Below are 18,261 nucleotides of genomic sequence, written 5' to 3' on the forward strand. Positions count from 1 at the left end.
GTGAAGAAGGACCTGGCTTCGCTTGGAGTTTCCAATTGGCGCCACGTTACGAAAAGAAGAAACGACTGGCGCGCTGTTGTTAATCGCGTAAGCTGTGTCTATGCCAATAAAGGAGAAGAAGATATTAAATACTTATATGAAAAGTTGTCTCTTTTTTAGATTCACAAGTAAGTACTCACCTTTCACCGTTCAATATATTAAAACAAAAACCATTTCTGTAATATTTGTTGTAAAGATTTTTATTGATTTCAATGAAAGTTCTTACGACGTTATTATGTGTAGGTTCTCATGATTACAACAGTTCATACATACTTTATTTCGCATCCGTTTTCACAAAGTTATATACATACAAATTGGTTAGTACTCATATTATTCAATGTACATAGTCAGCATGTGTGTTGTTGGTGCAATTGTTTTCAATTAACTACCGCTAATGCATTGAACTCACACATGTATGCGTAATTATGTAAGTACATATTATGAATATAACATAAGTAAGGCGTTGAGTTGAAAGTTGTGCCAATTTCGAAATCGTCTAATATTTTTGCTCAATCTATCATTTTTTTTTTGGTTTTTAGTACATGTTCATGTACACGTGTGGCAAAAAATATGCGTGTATTGTTAGCGATCCTATATAGTATATGTGTGTATATAATTTTTTTTGCTTAAGTTTAGCGCTAATTAAAATTCTTTTTTAGTACTAATTAAAAGCCTATTTTGGTAATTTCAAATTAATTAACTCTGGTATTTGCACACATTTTTAATTTTAATTTTTTTTTTTGTTAATTTTCGCTGATTATTTTAAATCAATGAACTTCGACAACGCTTATTATGAAATAAGTTATTTCATATTTAATATTTTTTAATAATTGATTTTTCAAATACTTTCTTCGTTTATACAGTTATTGTCTCTAAAAATTGTAAATGAAGACGAAACAAATTAAGTCGCAAATTGCATTTGTCTTGTGTCGATAAATAATTTATTTTAAAACACTTAATGAAGGTGTTTGATTAAATTTATTATAAATTAAAAAGATAATAGTAACAATTAATGCCATTATTGTATATAATAGACCAGGGTAGTTAAATTTAAAAAACAAAAAATAATTATTTAAATTAATAAAAAAAAGTTGAAACGCATTGAAAATAAAATAACAAAAATGAAAGGAAAAATAGTTTACCGGCGGTCTGTGGCCTGTGTGATTGCATTTTTAAGGGTTAAAATTGGTTTTACAAGATTTACGAAAAAACTACGTGTCATATAGAAAAGAGTGTATGGCAAAGCTGTTGGTAATGAAAAGATCTACAACTTTTATATGAACACCTTATTTACATAACCTCAAAATTTATGTAAAAAGTTGAAATATCCAAATTTTCCGGTTTTTTATTTTATCTTGTACAAAAAAATTTCTTACACGAAATTTGATGTAAAGTTGCTGCTTATGTCCCAAATACGCTGTATTTTTAATTTTAAAATATTTATTTTTCCATTTTTTACTTAACATTGCAAAAACCTCCTAATTTTCAAACGAAAATTTTCACGTCGAAATATCAGAGTATATTAAAAAATCTTTAGGATATAATTTGAAATTAAAAATATAGACAATATCTTTTGTATTTTTCGAAATTGGAAAGCAGAATTTTTTGATTATTGTTTATTATTTTTATTAATTTCGAAATTATTTTTATTATTTTATTTATTTTAATAAAAAATTAAAAAAACCTTTTACAAAAAATAATAAAATTATATTTTTTAATTTAATAAAAGTAATAACGAATTATAAAAATAAGCTGGTTGAATTTTCTTCTTTCTGATGGTATGAATTATAAATTTTTTCAGTGTATTTTGGCCATAGAAGATAAGTTTATGTTTGGTACAAGATAAAAACAAAAAATCCAAAAATTTGCTTATCTGGGTTTCTCACACACATTCTGAGGTTATGTGGAAAGGATGTTCATATACAAGTTGTAGATCTTTCCATTACCTACAACTTTGTCATATAACTTTTATCTACAGGGCTCGTAGTTTTGCCGTAAATCGAGTTAAGCCCTTTATGACCATTAAAAATTCAGTCACACCACTCCTTCTCCTCTTCACGTCCAGAGATCGGCCATACATTATTTTTCCTTTTGCAATAGGTTTCAACTTTCTGCTCTTGTCTAATAAAAATAAAAACAAATAAAAATAGTCAAATGTTTTATTGACTTTTTGAGTCTACGCTGCTTTTGCTATACATACATTATTTTTTATTGAAAGAAATTAGAAACTACTTTCAAAATGAAGAACACTTTTAAGTTTAAGTACGTTTAACACATTACGTATTCTGTTATTTAAGGAAGATCTTTGCAGCACTTCTTTACAAATTTATTAAAAAATAAAATAAAATAGAGCAAATTTTTCCTTTTTATTTGCAAGTCACAACGGCAAATAACCCTAAAATATTTATAATTTAAAGTGAAAAATTTGCTCTTTTGCTTGCGCTTATAATGACAAATATAATTTATTGCAATTTATAATATTCAAATATTCGGAATTCAAATATAAAGTTTGACAGTTGTACATTTTTGAAAATATTATGCTTCTCTAAGCGCTCGCGCATATCATAGAATTTAAGTTAAAAAAAAAACTTAAGTACAAATGTTTACCAAATTTAGTGTTTTTGTAAAAAAATTGGCAACACTGAAAATAAATAATATTTTATAAATAATATTTTATGTACAGTTACATGTACACTGACACACACTATGCCTAATATTACAATGTTTTCAATTTCAAAGCCAAGTTTTGTTATAAGATTTGCTTGAATTTTAATGTACCAATTGGGAGAATATTTTTTTAAGTAATTTTATTTGACTTGTTTTGGGTTTTTAAGTATAACTAGTATAAGTTGCAACTGTTAAAATGTTATAAAAATTATTAAAACTCCAATCATTCACGCCGTAGCTTTAATTGTCTTATCGACACGTCGTTCAATACATTTTCAACTACGCACTATACTAAATATACATATAGTTATATATATTACACACATTTACAAGTTTTCGTTAGGATTCTCATTGCTATGGCATGTTCTTTTTACGTCTAAGCAGCAGCTTAACTGTTTTATACATACTACTTTACATATTTTTTTGTTTACTGCAGTCACACACTGCATGACAGTTTCATACATATAAAATACTTTACAAGTTGTGAAAATAAAACTGCACGTTTTAAAATCTTTACATCTTTCTATTGTTTGCTCGGTATATACATCTTGTACACAAATGAAAGCCTCAAAAAAATTCTAAATAAATTAAAGATATTATTAAAACGAGAAGCATTCGTGTAGACATGAAAAATATGGCATTGGAATTGCTGAAGTATTTTTGTTTGTTTTTCTGGAAACTATTTAGCACAATTTTTATAGTAGTTACTTATTTTATTCAAACACAGCCCAGTGTTGCTAATTAGGTGACGTTTCGTTTTTTCTGTCTATATTTCTATCGAAGCATAATTTTAGGTGCACAGTGTTTAAGTACTGCATAAAATGCAGTACAAAGTAGAAACGAATTAGTTTGCGCTATAATTACACTCTTGTTCTATAGTTTTTGTGGTCATTTTTTGTTTTTATTGAAGTCATACATTTACCATGTGACAATGCATTTCAAACAAAATTTAATCGAGTCGAAATAATATTTTTTATATTGTAATTTTTTTCTGTAAATAATCTTATACACGAAATTATCAAAATAATAAAGAAAATGAAGGTTAGGAAAAAATATTTTTTATTTTTAATTATTTTAATTTTTTCCTGTAAATATTCTTGCTACTTTTCGAAATTAGTCAAAATAATGAAGAAAATCTAATTTTCGAAATTTATCAAAATAGTATCAAATTGATATTTTTCAATTTCGAAATTAATCAAAATTGTATAAAATAATTTTTTAATTTAGAAATAAAATAAAATAAAATAATAAGAACAATGAAAAACACTATTTTTCAATTACGGAACTAATCAAAATAATAAAAAACTGCTGTAATACATAAATTAATCAAAACGATAAATCACTTAGATTCACTAACTTAAAAATAAACTTATGACAAGCAATTTATCTTAACCAGCCACATTTTCCAAAACTTATACTAATTTCTAATACATACACAAAGTGTTTCTTCAATTAACAGGCATTATTGGCAACTAGTATTTCATTGAATTTTCGCAACCTTAGACTTACCCACCCTTAAATTTCAACTAATCATTGTAACATTTCATACTTGAAAGCCCAACGATTTAGGCGACGTTGTTGTTGCTGCTTTTCGCTGCTGCCCTCGCCAAAAAGTCGCCGTTATAGCAATTGCTTGCGGCGACAATCTCAAATGATACTCTCATCATTGTTGCGTGTCAGCCGAATTGTGGTTGTTGTATTGTTACTGCTACTACTGGCACCGCTACTACCATTGCCGCCGCCACTCCCACTGCTACCGCTACGATTTAGCGCGCCACTACCACTACCACCACTGCCGCTAGTCAAAGTGGTGACGACAATACTCTCATCGTCATACAAATCAATATCTTCATCCTCATCATCATCATATTCGGAGTTCGATGTGGAGAGTAGGGCGGTCGTCACTTGATTACGCAAGCCACCAAGCGTGCTCATAGCACCGCCAACACCACCACTGCTGCCACCCATACGACGTATTTGTGCGCGTGGCGTTAATTTGGGTAGAAGTGGCTCACGGCCGGTGCTATTACTGCTGCCGCTTATGGTACGTTCGCGTGTGGCCAAAGCGGTGTTTTCCCAATCTTCGCCGGTCGGTTCGCACAAGGACTTCGAATGACCGTGCTGGTAAGTCTCCTCGGGGATAGTGTCTCTGTGATGTGTGTTTGTCACAGTGATAATATTGATGATTTATTTGGTTTTTAGAGGCGACATGGTTAATGGGTGCAATGAAAGAAAATTTTCATTATAGATATTTTGGGTAATGTCGAATTTTTCAGCATGATATTCGAAATACATAATTATATATGTACATATGTATGTATAAAATATTAATAAGCAATATGTATGTATATGGCTTTTTATAAAAATGTTTAAGCTTATATGAATGAGCACGGTTTTTAAGCACAGAACCAAGAACTCATGCGAGTGAAAGCAATTTTTTGCTACAGCAAGTGGTAAGAAGCCGACAAAATCATAAGCTTTAGTCCATAAGTACACAAAAGTATAATGCTTAGCAGCAGCGATGAAAGCAAAGCAAGCTTATGAATAATAATATTAAAGAGTTTTTTTTATTTTAATATACCCATACTAGTTTTTATGTACACAATTTATTGACCAAAGCATAAACATCGTTAAAATGTAAGAAGCATTTGAAATTACATGTAAAGCTTATTGAAAATATTACAAAAAGTAGTAAGTGGTGAATATTTTACGCTGTAATAGGTTTTTCATAAGTTTTATATATACACATATACAAATAAAAGGTAGAAACATGAAAGCACCAGTGAGAAGAGAAACAAGACCAGCAGCAAGTGAGCATAAATAATTTAATAAAGAGTCGAGTTGGATATAGTATTTACAGTTTAAGTAAATATTTATTGAGATGCATTAAAAGAAGTTATATGTAACTTAAGTTAATAAATAATTAAATATATAAACATGTATATTTGCAAGAGTACAACTCACATTATTACAACTCACTATTAAATTAAATCCTACTAAAACTTAAAACTAAATTTATGAAAATATTGGAATAAAACATTTTAAGCCAAACAATTTATGTACATTTTGCACAACTAAGCACAAAATACTTATAGTATTTCTAAATAATATAAACATAGAATTTTTTTAGGTTTTTATTTTTATAAAAAAAAAATTATTTTCGAATTTTACTAATGATTGTATAATAAGTGTTTAGAAACATGATGCAGTGATTTATAACTTAGTACGTAAGTGTTATTTAGCCTATAAACCTTCGTATAACCTAAAAGTATAGTTGTAGCGTAAATATTTAAATATTACATAATACTGTACGGTTTGTAGAACCAAATATCATAAATGGATTTTTCAAAATTGAAATTTAACAAAAAACTTTATTGCGCTGCGAATACCTAGTAGTAGCCTTGGATTCATTGATAAATACATTCATTGAGATTCGTTTTCGTAGTTCTGAGCAACAAAAAAAAATTCATATGCATATAAATTGTGTTAAAAATTAAAATAAAATAAAATTGCCTTCTTAAGCTAAATAGAGTAAAACAATAGGAACTAATATAGGGCAGTCGAAAAAGTCTTTTCGTATTTTTAAATAGGCTTCAACATATTTTTTTTCATATTTATCATGAACTTTAATGAATCAATTATATACTATTTTGGTCGACCAATTTTTGCCATTTTTCCGCTAGAGACATTATTCCATCAGTATAAAACTTTTCTAGTTTCTTGGCGAGAAACTGTGACAAGTAATTTTCACAGGCTTCTCTTGAAGCCAACTTTACTCCATGAAGAGAGTTCTGCATTGACCGAAACAAATGGTAGTCCGATGGTGCAAGATCAGGGATATATGGTGGATGCTTCGAAACTTCCCAGCCAAGCTCTCACAATTTTTGCCAAGTTATCAAAAACGTGTGTGGTCTAGCGTTGTCTGATGGAAGACGTAGCCCTTTCTGTTGATCAGTTCAAGCCGTTTATTTCGATTGCTTGCTTCAATCTCATTGGTTGTTGACAATAAAATATAGAATCAATCGCACGACCAGGCTGGATCAGCTCATAATGGATTTTCAAGCTTTCCAAGCCCATCAAACACTCAGCATAACCTTTCGAGGCATCAATCCCGACTTTGTGACCATTTGTTGAGTTTCACCATGCTTAGACCATAATCTTTTTCGCATATTATTGCCGTATTTGATCCACTTTTCGTGTTCTGTTAACATACGCTTCAGAAATTGTTCGATTTCATTTCGTTTCAACAAAGAATCGCAGATCTTAATTAGTTCTATTAAATTTTTCACAGACAATTCATGTGGTACCCAAACATCGAGCTTTGTTTTGCAGCCAGACTTTTTTAAATGGTTCAAAACCGTTTGATGATGAATTTTAAGTTCCTTAGCGATGTTATGGCTGCTTATGTGATGGTCCTGGTCAATCTTTTCCATAATTTCATCGACTTTTTCAACGATAGGTCGACCAGAGCGAGGTGTATCTTTCACATCAATTGTTGTGCTACAGGATACAGGATATAAGTATATATAATTATGTATATTGTGCTACTGATACAGCATCGTCTCCGTAAACTTCACAAATTTCATTGGTGGCTTGCGTGGCATTCTTTCCTTTTTTATACAAAACTTTCAAAATATAGCGAATTTTTAACATTATTTTCACTCATTTTTGAACAGCTGCGACTTTTTTTTCAACTTCCCCGAATTTTATTTTTTTTGGTTACATAAAGCTTATCTCACTTTTCCAACACTTAATGGTATGACACAATGTGATTGGTAGCACTGGAGATATACGCGTGCAACGATATCTATTTACAAAATACGAAAATACCTTTTCAACTACTCATAATATACATATAATAGATATTATATATTTACAAAACATAACTGTATATACCATAAATATACGAGTATCCACACACAATATGTTTTAGTCAACTTAAATCGGTTATTTACTAAATTAGAATACACAAAAACCGATTACAAAAATAAACCTATTAAGAAATAAGTATACTTAAATTTATATATAAGAAAATTTTACCCTATATTACTTACTCTTTAAGAACTAAAATATGAGCAATTCAGGGTAATGTTGGTGAGTTTCCGATTATGTCCAATTCGTATGTGTTGTTTGTGTGCCACAGCTTCCTCATTTTTTAATTTATTAGTACTGCTAATATTTGTGTTCTGTTGTTTTTATGTATAGGTGCATAAATTGTGTATTTGTGCAATGGAGTTTGTGTTTTGTTGGTAATAATAATATTTTTTTTATATACATAACTAGCGCTGGATCACTAACTACAAAGAGATGCTAAACAATTTCATAAACTTTGAGTGTTTCGCATTTAATTAAAAAATTGGATATATGTTTGCGTGTATGTATGTATGTATATTAAAATGTGTATAGGTTCGTTAAAACTTTTATTTGTAGTTTTCAGGTGGCTTCAGTAAGGTAAAGCCAATATTTTTGTGATTTTGTTTGAGCGTTGGTGTAGTGTTAGACACGTTGATATTGGAAATTTATGCTGCAAAAATATAAGGATTGTATTTTGTAAGTATGGTTAGTCACAAACGAAGATTTTGGTAGAAATTACAGTAGCCGCTTATTTTGTGTTAGTTGGAAAACTTTTATGAATGTTAAATTGTTGAATTACTCGCAGTTTTTTAACTAATTTCCATTGCTAGGTTAACTTACTTATGTGATGGCAAAATGAGTGTATAAACATTTTATTATTAGTTAATTAAAGATATTAAGACTTTATAAGCTCATTTTAGTCAATACATAACACGAACAGAAAACGCACTTGAATTAAATAATCAATATATTAAAATTATTTTCCAACATATGATCGTTATTTGCCAATTTTCGTGTTTTTGCAGATACCTCTAAAGTTTCAAGTTTAGCCTTAAGGGGTTTGACGGCTACAAAATACCATTTCCGAAACTGTGTTTTCAAAGTCGGTTGTCAAGATTTCTAACGAAGTATTCAACCCATCTTAAGCAAATTTTACACAGGTCTTCAATACATCTATAATTTACAAAGTCTTGAATGAAAGAATATTTGTTGAATTCCAACTATAAAAAAAACGTCGAAAAATGTTCTCCAAAACTTGCATTTTTTTTATAAAAACGTCTGCAAAAATTTAATTTACACTTTTTTGTATTAATTTTTTTATTATCTTATTAAATACACTTCTTTAGAATATTGTTCTAAATTTTCAAGTTGATCGGAGTAATAGTTTCGGAGATACAGCTTTGACAACTTGTGCGCTCGAGGCTGGTTAGGCTAAGTGCGCCGTCTCTATGAAATTTTACACAGGTCAAGAGGTCAGTGGAAATGACGTCGCAATGGCCGAGTTAAAAATATTTTTTTCCCAAAAATTTGGAAATTTCTTTGTTATTAGTATATGTATAAAAAGTTCTAATAAAATATTATATTTCATTTTTTATATGAGAAAAAAATTGTTGAAGAAGGTTGTTTTTTACCAGAGGAAACCTAACACCTCAAAACACAATTTTCACTTAGTTTATTTTTCCTTCGTCCAATGTCTAGTTTATGGTTTTAATTAAAAACTGTATTTTTTCTCTTAACTGTCGATGATCATGTAAGTAGTCTTGCGTTTTTTTTGAGAGCCTGCCGGAAATAACGTCTTAATAGCCGAATTTTAAGTATTTGAAATTAATCTTTGTAAAATATATATCTTTGAATATAAAAAAAAATTGTTCAAATTTCTTATATAAAAAAAAATATTATTGAAAATATCGTTTATGGAATAAATAAAAAAAAACATTATTCAACACAAATATTTTCATTTTTAAAAAATACATTTTTGTATATAATAAAAATCATTCTTTTTTTATGGAAAAAAACATCTGGTATTAGAATATGACTTTTTCGAAGCTTTGTTATTTTCTTGTAGCGTAGAATTCTGCCGAGTTGACCGTCCAGTTACGTAGATCCGACTGTCGTGGGAACGGTTTTCAAAGTTGTAGGTTTATTTGCTCTATGCAAAATTTCAAAAAATCTCTTGAAGAGATTGTTCACGAAAAAAAAATGTACTTGGAAAATAACGAACACCTTAATATAAATATATAAATAATAATGTGTATATACAACAAAATACGTACATGATAATATACTTAAATTATATACATACATATTTACATAATAAGAATATTTGCTTATGAAAGTTAATAATTATATTACTTTCTGATTCTAATATTATTTAGCATTTTGCAACTATTTCCACTTCAACAAAATACACAATAAGCTTAACGTATTAAATAAATGAAAAGTTATTATTAATTATTATGTTTCAAACAATTCATACCTTGTTTAAAATATAAACAAAAACAATAAAAAAAAACCATGTCTAAAGTTCATTCATTAGTAGCCAAATAACATTACTTTTAATTTTTATTAACTTTAATTAATATTTGCAGGTACATACTACTCGTACATATGTATACATAAATACTTGCATGTACGCAAAGTAACCGCATTTCCTATAAAAGTACTAAAACTTTTGTATATAGTATATTCACCACACTTCTTCCACACTTATTTTATTTACATATTATGTTGCCGTATGTTAATGCATGTATGTACATGTTTTACTCTTAAATTAGTATGTTATGCATTTTATAGCGGTTAAGCGATTTACTCGTACAGCTGGCTGTAAACACTTTTAGAAGGTTTATGAAATCATTTATTAAACGCATTTGCATGAACCTTAAAGCAGAAGAGCAACAACTAATAGCTACTGGGGCTATTGTCAATTATTGTTGAGGGTGTTGTAGCGTTTGAAGAGTCTGGGGTGGCAAAACAAATGCTTGTTGGAGTAGCAGGAGCCTTTATGGGGGAATTATTAGTAGTAGCAGTAGTTGTTGTTGTTGTTGTTGTTGTGGTAGTATTGATAGTAGCAGTAATGGTGGTGTTGGAAGCATTATCAGAACTTTTAGTAGCTAAACTGGAAGTAATATTATAATTATCTATTAGAGTGGTCGCATTGTTAGTCGTAGTGGTCGTAGTAGTGGTCGTTGTAGTTGTAGTTTTACACATAGTTGTATTTATTATAGCAGTGGAATTAGTGGTAGTATTATTAGAAGTGGTTGTGGTAGTTAATGCGCTTGCAATGTCTTGTAATGTTGAATTAAATTGTAAGACTCTACTTGGCCTGCGTCCAGTTACAATTAGTCTGTAAATACAATACAATACATACCAAACAACACACAAATTTACCGTTATTTATTGCATTTTAACGCACACAGCTAAAGTTTGATTATCGAAACAAAATGAGTAGTAATACACATGTAGGTTGTTGTTGTTGCCTTTAATGCAGATTAGAATGAAAATATTAGCGAAATGCCACCGAAATCATTTTACAGTGTAAACTTAGTGATGTTTGCACTTAGCGGTGTGTGTGTGTATGTGGCACGTGTGCGAATTTTGAGCGTGTAGTGTTCAAGTTCATTTATAGTCTATATTTGCTAGACTCTACAGGATCCAATCAATCAAGGCACCAATACTATAAATATGTGGCAATTTTTCTTTTTGTAAATGATTGCAACGAATTTAATAAACCAGAATATTTCCAGAATATTGAAGTCATTTTGTAAAATATATCAAGATAATACGAGTATATCAATATCAAGATTAAATTTAACCCGGAATGGTCCATTTATACTGCGCGTGCCAAACAAATCGATCAAAAATACTTTTCTTAACTTTACAACATTTTTAATGTACGCCTGAAGTTTAATCACATTATGTCAATTAACTGATTGTTTATAACTCGAACTTTACCTATAAATTTTTACTAAAGAAAGATTGAAGAAAAGTTTATTTGAAATTTTGTGTTTCCTAAGGAATCAATCGTCAAAATGTTGCAGAAGAATTATGAGTTATGACCAACTAAGTATTTACGTGGCACAGAGCATTCAGTGAAGGTCGCGAAGTCATCGAGAAGTTCCGTTGTTCATTCACCTTTGTTAATTAAAAAACAATATTTTGAAGTTTATGTCTTCAACAATAACATACTCAAATTTCGATATCTAAAATACTTTTTGAGTTACAGACTTCTAAAATATATCCCTTCATGTCATCAGCTCCTCTGTTCTCAAAATAGCATTTTTCAAATTTCTTTGACATTTGCTCAGAGGCAATTGATCGGATCGCTATTTTGTGGGTGAGGGAGTGGAAAATGCTTTCCGCATCATCAGTGCTGTGTCACTTGTAGGTCACTAAAAACCACTACTCTAAGGAACCGTCCCCTACTCTGGAACCACATTTGCATTAATCCAGGGGCGTACTGTATACAGTTCTTCATAAAAAGAATTCCAGTTCTAATCTGATCAGACCAAAAACGACCAAAATTTGGGGTAAAAAAACTTTTATTGAACGCTGTCATTTTGTCAATTTGTATAATATCTTCTAGAATTTTTAAACTTTCAGTTTCATTAACGGAGAAAGCCGGAATCACTTTTAGTGTTGGAGTATCTTTTATGGTATAATTAATAAAATTTCACTGTGCTTGTTCTTGAAACATGTAAAAACATATCCTGAAATTTTCAAAACAATCGATACAGTGTTTTTTAGATGTGCCCCTTAATGACGATAACATCGAAAAAATAAAGTTATTCTCTTAGAAATCGACTCAACATGTTTCGTAATATGAAGCGTGTAAATGCTAGAGTCGTACCAAAAGACCAGAATGCGCCTTCTAGAATGTGATTGTGACTGACTTTTTCGCCAAACACGGGCAACACATTCACTAGATTTGGCTTCTTGATACTATTTTCTGTTTTCGAAACTGAAAAACTCGCTTCGGGGAGCACGGCTTGAGCCTTTTGAGCCAATCACAGTTTGCATGGTAAAGAGATAGCTGACAAACACGCACTAATTGATACATAGAAAGCTAACTTCACATAAGCCTAAAATAAAATTATACCAACATAAGTAGGAAAAAAATATGTACTAATGCGCTGTGCGCCTGAGCAGTTTATATGGACTAGTCCGGGTTAAATTTGAAGGTTAGGTGCTACAATATAAATTTTTCGAAAATAAACAAATTCGAATTTTATATAAAAATAAATTAAGCAGTCCGATTTTTATATACTAATGCATACAAAACCTTAACCTTCAATAGCATGGGATAGTTCACCAGAAAGGTAATTTCATCACAAAACTTAAGCACAACCAATCGCAAGATGCTTTAGAAGTGAAGTTCATGAAATTTAACAGTTAATCTAAGTAACTCAAATAATTTTATGCATAGTTCTTTGAAGAGGGCAATAACTATTTAGTATGACTGTAAATAAATGATTTTATATAAAATTTTGATCTTCAAAAAAATTTATAAATTAATTTATAGAAATATTTTCAAACAAAAAAAAATTAATGAAAGTTTTGTTGTTCCTATATAGTAAATTCAGTTTATGATATTTTCCGTCTATCGCGCTAAAAATGCTTTAAAAAATAGCAAAAAAATGAAAAGTGTGATGAGAATATGACACATAAGTAATTTGAAATACGTATATTAAAATATATGGAATAATGAAATGTTGGTTAGTAAAACATGACAATCAGCATATGATTATGACTAATTGGCATAAATTCTATTAATTAATTGCGGTTTTACTTATGAAATTTTTATATAAATCAACAATAATTTAGTTGCTATTACTAAACGTATTTTAAAATGTTATTTATTGTATTAAACAAAAAGTAGTGCCATATTTTCTAGCAACAATAATAAATACACATAAATAAATATTAATAACGCACAAATACTACGAAGTGTTCACTACAAACTCATTGAAATGTAAAATGCACAACAAATTAAACCAAAACAAAAACTAATATGTAGTTTATACAAGCAAATTGTATGCAAAACTTTTTACTAATAACAGGATTTAAGGACTAAAGTGAAAAACAAACATTAAAAGATGTGTAAGATTGTGTTAGGCGAAAATGGAGCAACTAAATAACACACACATACGAGCTGTGCGCACGCCGCAACTTATATGCTATACTTACCCACTTAACTCCAACATTGAGCCACGCCGCACATTGCGCCTATGGCTGGCCGTTACGGGGAAGGGGCCCGAATGTGCTAAATCGCCAATATTAATACCGATGCCACCATGGCCGCCGGATGTGGCGACCGAAATCGATTGTGAGCGCTTATCAAGACGGGGATTCGCATGCGGCGGCTGTATTAATGGCATCAGCGGTAGGCCGCTAATCAATGCATTTGCCAGTGTGGGGTCTGAGCCACGTGCTGAACCAGCGCCATCTGTAGGATCGCCCAGACTGCTGCCGCCCCTCGAGCCGCAACTCTCGCGTCGGAATAAACCTATGACAGACTTGGGCTGTTTAGGTTTGTTTATGCCACCTTTTTGTGTTAAATTGTGATGTGGTTTTTGATGATGGATTGTGCATACGAATGGAGGAATTTGTTTTTTGTTTGTTCGATATGCGATATTTCATGAGCGTGTGGGCGTTTGTTATTATTACGTATATTTCGGGTTTCGTTTAATAATTATTTAATTTTTTTAGTTATAATTTTTAGTATTGTTAAGTTGTTTAGTTGCAAAACATGTCATGTCAGGGGTGGACAGTTGCATTATAATTATTGCCATTATTATTTTATTTTTGAATTTTTGTTTGTTTGTTTTTTTTTTTTGCATAACACACATTCAACGCAGTTTACGTGGAAGAGAAGAACATAGAGGAAATCGAAAAAGGTAAAAAAGAAAGTTAAAATAAAATAAAACACAACATTAGCGGGTGTTTACAGAATTTTGACAATTGGTGCTGTAATACGTAAGAATAACTTTTAATACGTCATATTTCAAAGCAACTCTCTAATTTATCATATTAAATGTATAATTTTTCTCACACACATATTGCTGCAAATATACACTTTTCCAATAATTCTTTAAGAGCGAGTAGATAGTTGAAGTTAAAAGAGTAAAGTAAATGCGCAAATAATATTAAAAAACTGAAATCGGGGGTATATAGAGGGCATGCAACATTTTGCTTTTAATGTACACACGTGTTAAACATTTATATTTGCATTTGCATACTCTCTACTTTTAGTATTAAATATCATATTCAAAGTAAATTTTTTACTAAGCTGGATTTACGGAACCATATATTGTATGTACATAAGTAAGGGCGGAGTTTGAACTACTTGTATACAAGTTTAAGTTGTATAGCATTTTACTGACAACAAGCGCCGCTCATTACTCAAAATAAAGATTAGCGTTGTGCACTTCATTCACTTATTTATTGTATGCTAGATATATGTATTTTATTAATAAGAGCACCTAAAGGACAAAAAATACTATTTTTGCCTAACGTATAATATGCAATAACACTACCCAACAAATCTGAATCTGAGGGAAAAATTTGCGACTGCTGTGCTAAGAGGTCTATGGGGTAATTGAGATATCCTGATTACGAATTTGAGTTCAATAATTTCCCAACACGTACAGCTATTTTTGTCATTTTAGCAAATGGTGATGGTTGGACCCTTACACCCCTTTACTACAACACAAAAAATACTACGTGTTAGGAAATGTTTAGTATCGTTTTCGATTTAGCAACCCAATATTAGCAAGAAACAGCCTCAATATCCCAGTCACAAATGAATATAAATTGGTGTAATTTACGCTCGGTAACACTGCACTACCTTTTTATAAATAACGATAGTCTAAATAATTTTTGAAAACAGAAAATATCACAGTAGCATGAAATCCATTGGAAACGGCAAACTACTACAAAATAACAAATAGTTGAAATAAAAAAAGCAGATTTGAATCGTTTAGTAGGATTGTTTTTTGCCTTTTCTCAGAAAACTTCTCATAGATATATGTATATATAACTGGTGATTCAAGTAGAATTATTTTTGTCAATAGCCTTTTCTTGACAGATCGCGCGTGAGTCGTGCAAACTGTCATGTTATTTTTGTTCAGTATTGTTTAGCATTTCATCATGAAAAGACTCACTTTATTACCAAAATTCACGTTCTGTAGAGAGCAGGCTTCGCTCAATTTATGGTCAACATTTGCAACACCATCATCCATCTTGAGACCCAACCTCCATTATTGGGTAATATTCGACGTAATAAACCACGTCCAGAACGCAGCTAAAAAAATATAGCAGCCGTAGCTGAGAGTGTACACGAAGACCGTGGAGAATCGATTCGGCGCCGTTCGCAGCAACTCGGACTGACGTATAGAACGACTTGGCGCATTTTACGTCGAGATCTTATATTGAAAGCGTATAATACAAGGTGCGTTCCAAAATAAACATGACTTTTTGAATTTAGCGCCCACTGGTGCCGCCATCTATATGTCGACTGGTGCGTTAGAATCTGCTATCTTTGTCGATTGTCCAGTGAGAATTTCATGATATTTCACCGTTTTAAAATTGGTAAAACTTTTACCGAAACGTTTTAATTGATAAAACAAGTTTATGGCGATGATTGCCTATCCCGTAGCAGAGTGCACAAGTGGTTTCAACGTTTTCAAAGTGGTCGTGAGGACATAAATGACGATCAACATGTGGGCCAATCAAAATCCGTGATCACCAGAAATTTCATCGAAACTGTGTGTGAGCTCATCAAAAATCAGCCGAAATTCATAGAAATGGAATTGAACATCTCCAAAACATCGATGTATCCCATTTTGATTGAACGTTTGGGCTTACGAAAACTGTGTGCACGGTTTGTTCCGCACAAATTGACTGACGACCAAAAATTGCTCAATATCCAACATTCGAAGGACATCATTGTGCCAAATTATTTGACCAAAAATCAAATTTTAACCATTAACCACTCCAAGTATTCACCTGATATGGCACCGTGCGACTTCTCCCTTTTCGGAAAAATGCATTTGCCCATGAAAGGAAAGCGTTAAGCAGACGTAGAGGCCATTCAAAAGGCTTGCACCGGCATACTGGCGGCCATACCGGCCAAAGAGCTAAAACACTCGTTCGACATGCTTTTGGACCATGCAAAAAGCTATATTGAAGCAGAAGGAGACTATTTTGAATAAAATTCTGGTCCTGATTGCTTTGGAACGCACATTGTAAGAAACAACGACTACGCTGGCTAGGTCATGTCGTCCGTAGAGACGAAAACACTCCAGCTTTAAAAGTATTCGATGCAGAACCCGCCGGGCCGATGTAGACGGAGAGGAAGACCTCCTTCTGTTTATTTTAAGTGTTAAAAATTAAAATACTAAAATTTGGATATTTGAATTTTTCACAGAAACTTAAAAAATAACAGGAAAGCTGAAGATATATTTATTACCGCAACTTTAGCATATAACTTTTTTTAAAAAGACTCGTAAATTGGCAGGAAAATCGAGATAAATCTTGTGAACTCTTAAAAAAGCAACCACTTACATCTCCTTGCTCTTTCCGACCTCAGATCGCCCACAAAATATTTCTGTTTTCATTTTTATTATTTTTTCAGCCTTTTCCAAAAAAGTACTTCTCCTTTCTTTTTTTAACAACCTTTTCCAATGGGTTTCATTCTATTTTGATGTTTTTCACTTTTTGCAATTTTCAAAGGCTTCAAAACTATATTAATGTACATATTGAAGTACGTAAAAATTCGAGTCATTGGCTTCTCTGCACTCAACAAATTTTTTACGTATTCGATACAGTTAAGGAAGCATTTTATGTCGAATTTAGCAAAGTTTTTCCTTACTTCATGGAAAACTATCTAGTATTATACAGCACTATATCCTTCCTTTATATAATATATAATATAATCTTCATCTTCTAACTTTCAGATCCAACAATAAAAGGCATAGATTTTCGAGTATCAAGCATACATACATATTAATATTCTACTTAAAGGCTATGTACATACATGCCGTCTTTTATTTTTTTAAATAAAACATTAATTTATATATTTGTATTTAATTTCTGTCTAGCTGATATATGTATATTTGCATAAATAAAAGAGCACTTACCCAAAAATGTGGCGCTGGGCGAATTATATGCCAAATACTCCTTATTCGAAGCCCAAGCGGGGAATTCGTTCTGCTGCACTGCGTCTGACAGTTCGTCTCCTTGCCGTTTCCACGGCAACTGCGATTCTGTAGCGGTAGGTGTTGCTACACGCCGTTCACCATCTGAATCACGTGAGATATTGTGATCCTCCTCGGGTATAGGATTCTCGGCAACTATTTTGAGTAAAACATTGCAATATTTGAACTTTTGAATTTGTAAAGTGAACAGCGCCTTATTTACATAAACTAATTGCATCTATGGTAAGCATACCAATACATATTTGTACAGTTATTTTGGTTAGCTAAGCTTAAGCTTAATAATATTCATAAGTTAATTAGGCAATAGGCAGAGTGCATGCGAGTTCGGCAACAAAAGATTAATTTGCTAATTTTTTCATACATTTTTCGTTTAGTTACATGAGTTATGTCGCTTGACAGCCATTATATACATAGTTGCTAATTTTAGTTAGTAAGTTAATTTTGTTATTGCTGCAAACAAAAATATAAAATACGAAACATTTTGTGA

General features: G+C 31.1%; 1 protein-coding gene across 17 annotated transcripts in view; it reads right to left on the bottom strand.

Moving 5' to 3' along the window:
- Positions 1–212: 212 nt before the first annotated feature.
- Positions 213–18,261, bottom strand: part of LOC126753563 (sodium/hydrogen exchanger 3) — a 56,923-nt gene continuing 38,874 nt past the window's right edge. For 13 of the 17 annotated variants that reach the window (XM_050465098.1, XM_050465092.1, XM_050465101.1 and 10 more), the window contains 3 exons: positions 17,697–17,909; positions 13,744–14,101; positions 213–4,855 (listed from right to left, as the gene is read on the bottom strand). In XM_050465098.1, coding sequence (XP_050321055.1) covers positions 4,354–4,855; positions 13,744–14,101; positions 17,697–17,909 — 1,073 coding nt within the window. In that variant the 3' untranslated portion in view covers positions 213–4,353. Of the gene's footprint in view, positions 4,856–10,079; positions 10,676–13,743; positions 14,102–17,696; positions 17,910–18,261 lie in introns of those variants that run through there. The other 4 variants (XM_050465093.1, XM_050465088.1, XM_050465099.1 and 1 more) reach the window with 3 other exon arrangements.

Source organism: Bactrocera neohumeralis, chromosome 3 (assembly GCF_024586455.1).
Source record: "Bactrocera neohumeralis isolate Rockhampton chromosome 3, APGP_CSIRO_Bneo_wtdbg2-racon-allhic-juicebox.fasta_v2, whole genome shotgun sequence".
Lineage (NCBI taxonomy): Eukaryota > Metazoa > Arthropoda > Insecta > Diptera > Tephritidae > Bactrocera > Bactrocera neohumeralis.